This window comes from Chaetodon auriga, chromosome 1 (genome assembly GCF_051107435.1).
Source record: "Chaetodon auriga isolate fChaAug3 chromosome 1, fChaAug3.hap1, whole genome shotgun sequence".
Taxonomy (NCBI): domain Eukaryota; kingdom Metazoa; phylum Chordata; class Actinopteri; order Chaetodontiformes; family Chaetodontidae; genus Chaetodon; species Chaetodon auriga.
The window spans coordinates 33,345,775-33,356,429 of record NC_135074.1 but is presented as its reverse complement, the minus strand read 5'-3'; the positions used below and the strand labels follow the sequence as shown (position 1 = coordinate 33,356,429).

Genomic DNA, 10,655 nt, shown 5'->3' with positions numbered 1-10,655 from the left:
TCGATGATCTTCGTGTTGATGAACGCAGCCGCTCATTCGCGGCTTCATTCAGCCAATCAAAGTCGCGGTTTTCATGCCGGTCAACTCGAGTCGACGCTTCAGTCTGATGAGGCAAGTTTGACATGAGGACCAGGTACGGACACATCACCCGATATGAACACAGCAGACAGTACGAGGGCATTTGATCCAAAGTAGGAAACAACAGTCTCTGCGTGCTCAAAGTGGTTTGAGGCTGATTCATCCTAAAGTAGATTTACCTTCAATCACCATTTATTAAATCTCCATCCATTAAAGAGCACCACCCTCCGTCCTCAGCAGCGTCCACTAATCCTGATTACACAGGGAGAGAGAGGACAGGGTCTCCGCCTGTCACATCCCACCCACACACGCCTGAACGCATCACAGCACTGAAGGTTGGACCGCAGGAGGACAAGACAGCAGACAGGAGGAGGTACAGGAGACAAGAGCAGACAAAAGCAGACAAGAGAAGATAGAGGAGACGGGAGACAGGAAGACACAGGAGGAGACAGAGGAGACAGGAGACAAAAATACACAAGAGACAGGAGGAGACAGGAGACAAAAGTAGACAAGAGACAGAAGATAGGAAGAGACAGGAGGATGAACGTGGAGGACAGGTGAACTTGATCAACATGGACAGCCGAGGGAGGAGAGGAACTAACGGATCGTTCAAACACTCGTCCATCAAACGCAGCGCGTCCTCTGGATCACAGAAGGTGAGACAGATGTCTGAACGTTCAAACTTAAAGATCTTGGCAGAGACATCAGGTCTGTGGTGTCTGAATTGATTTCCATTCAAATTTTCAGCTGATTCTGGACGTCGTCGTCAATTTGTCCTCAGTCCACAGTCAAAGCGAACTAAAGGCAGGAACTTAAAACAACCGTCAGTATCTGCAGAAAGTGTCTGCTGTCTGAGGAAACAATGACGTCCATGAAATGGACATGAAACGTGTCTCAAAGTCTTACAATTAGTCAAGCAGACGCTTTGATCCAATGTACATATGAACTCACACACTGATGGCGCAGCATCAGGGGCAGTTTTTGGGGTTCAGTATCTTGCCCAAGGATACTTCGGCCAGGGATCGAACCACCGACCTCTTGATTGGTGGACAACCGCTCTACCTCCTGAGCCACAGCCACCCCGAGTGGTGTCAGAACGAGCTTTATTACTGCTGTCCAAACTTTAGCTGAAGGTCAAAGGTCAGCAGGGGTGAAAAGTAACTAGTAAAAGTATTTTCTTTTCAGGCCACTTCATACTTTTACTCCATTACATTCAGAAAACAATGAAAAATGAGCATCGCTGTTTCCCAAAGCATCATGTGATCAGTGATCTCATCTCATCAACAGTCCTGAACACAAATACACTGAATTTTTTTACCCACAAAAATGAGCTGGAACTGAAAACAAAACTTAAACAATCGATTATCAGAATAGTTTGGGATTATTTTTCTGTCAGTCCACCGATTGATCAGTCGTTGAAGCTTCATGTATTTTTATCATGTAGATAATCAACCTGATCATACATACATTAAAATTAGCTCCATGTCCTCCATCTGAAGCTCAAAATGCTGTTTATACATGAATGCATCACCACGAATAATCCAGAAATTGAATTTGTTAGAATAATATTTTCTCTTTTAGAGGTTGCTGGTTCAGAAAGGTTTGGTCAGTTCACCAACACTGAGCGGCTTCACTGATGGCTCGTTTTCATATTACTGACGGTTATTTATTCAAGAACATTGGTGGGAAGCATAAAAATCAAACACCGGACATTTCTCTGTTTCTGTCTCACCCTCTCTGATTGGCTCACAGGTGCAGGTCCACTTCCTGTTTCTGTAAAGACAATGATATAACAGCTCATTATGCAAACAAGTTGTTCCTGAACATTATTAATCTCATTCAAACCCTCGTAATCCAAATCCTGCCGGGCCCGCTCACACTCCGTCCATTGTCCTGTGCCTGTTAATCCGTCTCACTGTTCTTCAGTTCACGTTGATGTGTTGTGAACGAGCTGAAGTGTCACTGAGAGCTGGAAGTCAGACTTCAGAGTTTCAGCATGTGCAGACAAAAAGGCCTCATGCAAATCTATCAGAAGATAAAACAGTTGATCTAAAGGACAGTGAAAGTTGAGATGCACTGCGAGGAAATCCATGACGTCTCTAAATCTTTGCTAATTCGAGTTCAGACGTTTGATGGATGATGATAATTGACATGTTTATTGTGGTGATTGGAGGAGATTTCATGAAGCAGCACAGAAGATGACAAATGTCTTTTCTGTGGAGTCATTTTCAGATTATAGCTACGCCGTCCTCTCATGATGTCTTTAATAGAGACCTCTGTCCTTTGTATAATGAAGTAACAATTTTAGAGAAACATCATGACGCCCATGTTTTTGGATTTTCTAATAAGGATTTCGGGATCGACAGTATCTGTAAAGATTCTGTGAAGAAGCTTCAAAAGATCCATTATTGAAACCATCAGATCACAGATGGAAAAGGTGTGACAGCCTTTTCAGCAGTAGTTTTATGAAATGATGCTTCTTAAAAAATAAATTTCAGTATTGAACGGCAAACGGCACATTTCTGAAATGGAGACAGACAGACAGATAGACAGATGGTAAAGATGATTTAAAGTTGACACATTTTGGGTTACGTGTTCATCATTTCTTGTGAATTTGAAACAATATTTTTTTGGTCTTGATCTGTAAACGCCTGAAGGGCCGACAGACGTCCTCTTTGTGGTGATAACTCCTTGAGTTAAGAACGTTTCTGTCCGGATCAAAGCAACCATTGAACGTCACAGAGAGCTGGGATCAGGAGGGGAGTGCAGCATCAGTCAGGAAGCCGATGGCGCTCTTCTTCTTCTCCTCTCTGAGCTGTCGTAGCAGTTTCTTTTGTTTCTCGTGGTCATTAATGAAGATGTTGGTGTCTTTGTGGGGTTCTACTCTCTTCAGAATTTCTTGCTTGTCATTGTATTGAAATATTTAGCTTCAGTGGATTTTGTAAGACCAGCATCATCATATTTTCCACCTCGATGATTTCTGTAAGCCTGGAGTCTGTTTTAAGGTGGTCTTATACCTTTCTTTGCCTTGATCTCTGTATTTTGAACCTGGCACTCCAGCTATCAGCAGGCTTTTTCTTCTTGGCTGATTTTGCTTATAATTCCTTTTTGCAGACAGATTGTTTTTTGAAATGCGAGCAGTCAGCAGGGCTGTCAGAGATACCCTGGATGTTTCAGTGCTACATGCCTCGGTGGCTTGCACGTCATCCAAGTCTGCGTCCGTCAGACAAGCTCTAAAGGCTTAAATGTCTTTCGGTTGGTGGTTACCTTCAGTACCTCTTGAGTTCCTCCTCCTCTGTGGGTTTTCAACTGTTGGTCAGACAAAATGACATTTGAAGACATCAACTTGGACTTTCCTGACTTTTAAACTCTGTCAGATAAAAGTAATCAGGGATAAGCCTGGTGAGTTCAGTGAGGACATGTGGTATTTCTGCTAGTTTGGACAAGTATACACAGATTACATGTACTTTGTTTTTTATTTTGTTGAAAAAGCTAATTTGATTTAAGTGATTCAATGGTAAATTGATTAATAAAATGTTGGATATTTCTTATATACCAAGTCAGAATAATGGAGTTTGGTTGGTGGCTGGTCCAAAATGTTTTTTTCTGGATGGTCCTGCTAAGGGAATTTGGGCTCCCTAGGTCACTATTACTAAAACTCTGGCTGTGGTTCTGTTTGTAGTAAAGTAAAAGGTTGAGGATTTCTGGTTGTAATGTGTTGGGGGAAAGTAAAAAGTCCACAAAATCCAAATAAAAAACTCAAGAAGCAGAATTTCTGAACTGGACTCACTTTTGTTAAGAATTAAGTTTCAGTGCTGAAAATCAAATGTTCAGCTGTTGGATGTCTGGAGGTTTGTGGAGATTTCTTAAAGCAGATTTGTTGATCCTGGCTCCAGGTCTGGAAGAAAATACTCTTGTGTTCAAGCTCGACAAGTCATGAGACTAGCAGGATTACCTCGGACTGGAGTCATGAGACTGGCTCCAACAAAGAGCCCTGCTGCCTCACATGCTCGTCATATGAACCCACTCAGCTGCATAAAATCAACTCCTTTCTCATCTGCTGAGCTGCACTGATGCCCCAGACCAAGCCAGAACCACCCGGTCCTCACAGAGCTGCCGGGTCCTCACAGAGCTGATGGGTCCTCACAGAGCTGCCGGGTCCTCACAGAGCTGATGGGTCCTCACAGAGCTGCCGGGTCCTCACAGAGCTGACTGGTCCTCACAGAGCCACCTGGTCCTCACAGAGCCGACTGGTCCTCACAGAGCTGACTGGTCCTCACAGAGTTGACGGGTCCTCTGAGAACTGCCTCATCGGTCACTGATTGGTCCACAGTCTGGGCCTGTTTCAGGATGGAGAGACACACCTGTTGAGATGGGAAGTGTCACTGCTGCAGAATGAGTGGTCCACACAGATTTATGATTCATTATCTTCTTCTGAAGATGATGCATCTCAGAGGTTTGTTGGGACTATGAATCTTTGCTATTTGATATCCAGAATGGTGCGTGTGAATGTCAGAAAAATTGAGAGAAAAGTTGTTTGTCTGTGATCAAAAACCAGCTAGTTTCTACATGGAAGTTTCTTCTTTTGATCTCCAGAACATGTGAGTGTGAATGATGTGCACAGTTCACTTCAGGTAATTCTATGTCTTTATTAAGAGCAAATGATATGAATGATACTAGAATCATAATACATCAAACAGCTGTCTTCCCAGGCCTGTTTTCAAGTCCAATGTTCAGAGTTTCTTGCTGTTTTCTAAATTTTGAGGCTACAAAATCTTTGATTCTGATGCTGACAGTCATTTCTTCTAAATATATAAGGTAATATTTTGCTGATTGATTACAGAAGCCTACAAAGGCCTACTACTCATACCTCAGGCATATAAGTACACTGTGCAGCTGTTAGTATAAAATATTTGTATTTCTGAATTGCCTCACAGGCCGGATCAGGCAGTCCAGAGGCCGGAGGTTCTCCCCCCAGTCCTAAAAGTCCTAAACTGAACCAAACTGAGATAATTTCACAACATGAACCACGTGTTTATCATTGTTCACACCAGCTTTAATTTGAAAGTTGAATTGATTTTGCACATTTATTATTACTAACTTGACCACAGAGTGGTTACTGACAAAGTGAGAATGGGAATGTGTTGGTAAACCAGGTCCCTGCTGTGGATCAATGTATAATCTGACACAGGAGCTCCCTCCATTGTGCACTCCATCCAATCAGAGCTCAGCTCTGTCAGGACAGCTTGTTATTGGTCAGAATGGTAAATTAGTATTAAATTCGTGTGAATTTACTTTTATGTTCCAACTTAGTTCCACTGAAATTAAATGATTTTGCTGAAGTTTAAGAATAAAATCCACCAGTTCTGTTCTGGACACTCCCGAAATGAGTGTGAATGAATGTGAAAAATGTCATCACACACAGTCATTAGTGCTGTATGGATTTAAACAGATTGCAAGGACTCTTCGTGTTTTTCTCTGTGCAGCAGCAGCAGCAGCAGCAGCAGCAGGATTAGGACCATAAGAGGATTTCAGGCAGAAAGAAATGGAAAGCTCCACTCTCCCAGTAATTAGCCAGATACATTCAGACATGAGCAGTTTGATGTCTCAGCTGTATGGACCAGCGTCCTCATGGACACATTGTGACGAGGTGAACATGTCCATCTTCAAAAACTGATGGTTTCTTTGTTCTGAAACACTGGGAATTAAATAATTAGATAATTGATTGTGCCTGACAGGTATATTTGGAAACTGGGATCTCTGCTGGAATTCAGAATCAAGTTCTGAGACTTTGAACAGATTGTGGACGGCTGTGAACTTTCAATCAATCATGAGTTTCTTTGTAAATAAGTCTCAGTTTTACGTCTTGCTGATCAAGCTGGAGCTTTTGAGACAGAACAAAGCTGTAAATCTCCAATTTAAAGATCATCTCTTTGATTTTGTCGTTTGTCTTTATTACATGTCCTCTTGTTTTCGTTCTAAAGCTACTTCCTGTTGTGTTTCCTCTATTTTTACTGGATAAGTTAGTAAAAATGAAGTGACATCGGTAATTAATAGCTGCTGTGGAAATATTTCTCTTTATTTAACAGACAAAGATTACGATGAATGTTTTTCTTGTTCGTCAGATAAGAGCTTGTGACTGTGAAGAGAAGCAGCTGTGTTCAAACTCTTGATGTTTCTGGGCTGCTTGTCTGCTGATGTCGTGATCTTTACATCCTGTTTCTCTTCAGACCCAGAAAGCGTGGATTGAGAGAACTTTCCAGAAGAGAGAATGTATCCAGGTCATTCTCAGCAAAGACACCAGCAGGTACCAACACACCTGTCCTGTTTCTTTCATTTAAAAAGACTTCTGAATGCAGGGACTGAATGAAGTGCTGGACCTCACAAAGATAAAGACTTTACTCATATTGCTGCTTCCTGAAATAATAATAATAATAATGATATCTCTCTCTGTTACCAGAGTTAGACTCGTAGTATTCACACACTGTGGTAATGAGACTCGAGTCAAAGAACTGCACTCGTATTCCTCTACTGAGTATTTCCTGGTATGATGGACACTTCAAAACCTCTCTAACCAAATCAAATCCAATCATATCCAGTTTTATTGTCACATATACAATTATACACAGTACAATGTAGTGCCTGTTAGATAGACGTGAATCCAAAATGAAATCCAGAAAATAGAGAAAGTAATGTAATGATTTTCAGTGTTGAGTGTGAGTTTCAGAAGTATCATCAGTGTATAATAATATACATAAGATAACGTGACATCAGTGTAACAGTGATGTATTCCAGCTGGATGGATTATCAGATATATGTGTGTGTACAGTCACTGGTTTACCTGAATGAAGAAACTCCTCCTTATCCTCTGAGTCTGTTGTTGGCCTCACAGAGGTCTTTGATGATCCTCTCAGAACCTCGTCCTGCACCTCCTGTTGTAAGTGTCTTGGCAGTTGACATGTGATGGTGTTCAGCCGACCACACCACCCTTTCAGGACCAGGCAGTCCTTCTTGATACTGTTCCCAAACTAGGAGGTGATGCTGCCTGTCAGGACACTCTCTGTGGTGCAGGTTTCAAAGGTCTCTTGCACCTTGAGTTCAACCTGAAGGCCCTTAGGTGTCTGAGGTGGTAGATACGCTGACAGGCTCATCACCAAGGTGATGCAGAACCTGAGATTTCTGAAGCTGTCCACCCTCTCCACCGAGGCCCCACTGATCCTGAGGGCATGATAATTCTTTTCCTGCTTCTTCCCAAAGTCCACTGAGCTCCTTCGCTTGTCTGACATTCGCAGAAAGGTTGTTCTCCAGGTGAGTCACTTCCTCTGGGTAGACCTCCTCTTCATAGTCAGAGACCAATTATGACTGTTATCAAGAAACTTAATGATGGTGGTGGAGTCAGATGGGTCCTCACAGTCATCTGTGTACAGGAGTACAGCAGGGAGCTCAGAGCACATCCTTGGGGGGTTGATGGTGAGGAGGGATGAGGTGTGGTGTGGAGTCAGCCCGTCAGGAAGGTGAAGATCCAGTTTCACAGGGTGAAGTTAACCCCAGGTCTCCGGTGTTAATCAGGTGATTTATGCCATTGTCTGTGGATCTGCAAACTGTAGCAGGTCCTGGATCAGAGTTAGTGAGGAGGTCATGAAGTATTTCACAAGCCTCTCAGAACCTTTCATCATCACGGAGGTCAGAGGTTGTCATTCATGCAGTGAGATGAAGTTTCTTTAGGTCAGGGACCACTGCCAACAGCTTGGAGCATGTAGGATTAACAGACCAGGCCGGGGAGACACAGTGCATTACATGGACCATTAAAGGAAAGGTTCACTACTTAAACCAGCATTCAGGTGTTCTCATGAATGCTGAACCAGGTTTTTCTTGCTTTAACATTAACAGATCAGGACATGTTTGTAATGCTTGTGATGGAGGACAAAAGCTACTCCTTCATTCTGTGTAAAAACAAATAGTACAGAGAATCTACAGGTAATGTGAAGCTTCAGCAGTTTCAGAGTATGGAGTTCTTTGTGGTTCCTTCCTGATCTGTGGTCACAAAAAGAGCTTTAATATAAAGATTAAGACGTTTGTCTTCTGTCTATTCAAAGTTTAAAATGTGTTTGTTGTTATTCAGGTGCAGCTGTGGTCAGCTGGTGACACAGCACACCTCCATCCCTCCAGTAGCCAAAGAAGAGGGAGCCCCTCTGGTTCAGCTGGAGGTCCAACCCACAGAGAGATGGAGCCCCCAAAAACACACCCAGACCTCCCCCACCGATGCCTATGGAGTCATCGAGTTTCAGGGAGGAGGACAGGTCAACAAGGCCATGGTGCTTAATGCACTCCATGTTTAACATTCAATAATACTAAATGTTTCTGTTGGAGCTCAACAGCACAATTTGTGCATCAGCGGTTCATCAACAGCTCCTCCTTCTCTTCCTCCTCCCCTCTCTCTCCTCCTCCCGCTCCTTCAGTATATCCGGGTGTCCAATGACACTAAACCAGACCACCTGCTCCATCTGATGGTGAAGGACTGGCAACTGGAGCTGCCCACCCTGCTCATCTCCGTCCACGGAGGCCTGCAGAACTTTGACCTGCCTCCAAAGCTGAAGCAGGTTTTTGGGAAAGGACTGATCAAAGCAGCTGTGACCACCGGAGCCTGGATCTTCACCGGGGGGGTGACCACCGGTACGACCAGTGAATGAGCAGCAAAAACTATTCCAGTCTGAGTGCTAAGCTAAGCTAACAACTCCAGCTGCTCACACTGACAGAGAGACACGTTTCGACATGTTCCTGATTAATATTCAAAATGTTGAACCTTTTACTTAACAGCTGTGGCTGCCATTGACAAAGTCATAGATAATTTGTGCAAGAAGCCATTATCGTGAAGTCCTTTCAGTTTTCATTTTGAACAGAATCCACATCAGTTCAAATAGTCACAGACATAATGATGAATAATGTCACTGTCAGGTAAACACTGATTCATAATCAATTATGAAGTTCTGGATGAATCATCACGGCTGCTTTGAAACAGTAATACGTCAGCAGCTGCTATTGCTAACTGAGCAGAAGCTATGAGGCTAAATGCTACATGATGCAGTTAAATTTCAGCTGAGCGTTCAGTCATATTTTTCACTGGAACTGTTTCGAAGTGTTTCTACATGTTCTTTAATCAGCAGAGGATGTTTGTGACGACCAACCAAACGGTGACATGATATCAGATATTATCTTTCTGAACTCTTTGACACTCCATCTGGACCCTGATCGTCTCCCGTGGTCTTTCAGGTGTGATCCGCCATGTTGGAGACGCTCTCAAAGATCATTCATCAAAGTCCAGGGGAAAAGTCTGTGCTATCGGCATCGCACCGTGGGGCATCATCGAGAACAAAGAGGACCTCATCGGGCGAGATGTAAGACAAACCAGACTAAACCAGACCGGACCGAGCCAGGCCTAACTGGACTGAACCGCACTGAACCAGACTGAACCCATTGCACCAGACCATTTCTTATTTTTATGAAAGAAATTAAAACCTTTTTTTAATCAAAAATGTTGAAAGGACGTCTGTATTCAGCTAGTGTGCGTTCAGAAGACTTAGACTTTACTAAACTTAACTATAGAACTAAGAGAAGAAGAATGTTCTCAAAAATATAACTAAGCGTATAAACATGGAATAACAGCAATTCAGTGGATTCCGTGTAAAGTCATTGGTTAATAAATCATCACCACATTAAGAAAAAGACTCGTCCCGCCTCTCATCGATCCAATCACGTCTGGGTGTTGCAGGTAACTCGGCCCTATCAGACGATGTCCAACCCGCTCAGCAAGCTCTCTGTCCTGAACAGCAGCCACTCCCACTTCATTCTGGCCGATAACGGGACCAATGGAAAGTACGGAGCAGAGGTCCGACTCCGCCGGCAGCTGGAGAAACACATCGCTCTGCAGAAGATCAACACACGTGAGTCACACACCTGTGACATGTGACCTGCTGAAACAGCCAATCACTGCACCCTCGTTTGAACGGCCACATAGGAAATGGGGCCGGTGTCTTTGCTCGGCTGGTGTCGGTTCAGGTTTGTGGAGGTACGCCTCTGAGGTTTCCATGATAATACATATGTAGTCTTCATTGAGGTTTTGGACATCTGGACCAGAAAGGATTTCCTCCAGTGTGCTCTGTTGCTGCTGGTACAACTGATTTATCATCTGACTCACGATGGACCAATCTATGCATTCTCGTGCTGGATGCCTACATTACCCACAATGCAACTGCTGACAGTTGTAGCCTAGATGGGTATGTGTTATGCCGGGATCAGACAATACGATTCTAGCCCGATTGTGAGGCAGTGTTTGGTCATGGCCAACCAATTACCAGCGTCGTGTAGTGCGACCAGCTAAACGACCTGTCGTGAAGCGTCTGGGACATCTGACGAGACCCCCGACACAAAGACCAGTATGTCAGAATCTTTTTGTCTTGACTGGTCTAGTGTGACATCTCCCACGTCATGTTCCTGAGTGCTGACCAATCAAGTGCACTCTCCAGAGTGCAGTCAGGTAAACATCACGAGGAGAAGGAGGAATAGGAGGAGGAGAAGGG

The 10,655-nt window shown here is 43.6% G+C and overlaps 1 protein-coding gene across 3 annotated transcripts in view; it reads left to right on the top strand.

The window, feature by feature from the left end:
- Positions 1 to 426: 426 nt before the first annotated feature.
- Positions 427 to 10,655, top strand: part of LOC143324003 (transient receptor potential cation channel subfamily M member 1-like) — a 38,684-nt gene continuing 28,455 nt past the window's right edge. For 2 of the 3 annotated variants that reach the window (XM_076736173.1, XM_076736166.1), the window contains exons 1-6: positions 427 to 734; positions 6,309 to 6,385; positions 8,201 to 8,393; positions 8,538 to 8,751; positions 9,349 to 9,473; positions 9,848 to 10,019. In XM_076736173.1, the coding sequence (XP_076592288.1) occupies positions 651 to 734; positions 6,309 to 6,385; positions 8,201 to 8,393; positions 8,538 to 8,751; positions 9,349 to 9,473; positions 9,848 to 10,019 (865 nt within the window). In that variant the 5' untranslated portion in view covers positions 427 to 650. Of the gene's footprint in view, positions 735 to 4,285; positions 4,535 to 6,308; positions 6,386 to 8,200; positions 8,394 to 8,537; positions 8,752 to 9,348; positions 9,474 to 9,847; positions 10,020 to 10,655 lie in introns of those variants that run through there. The other variant, XM_076736183.1, reaches the window with a different exon arrangement.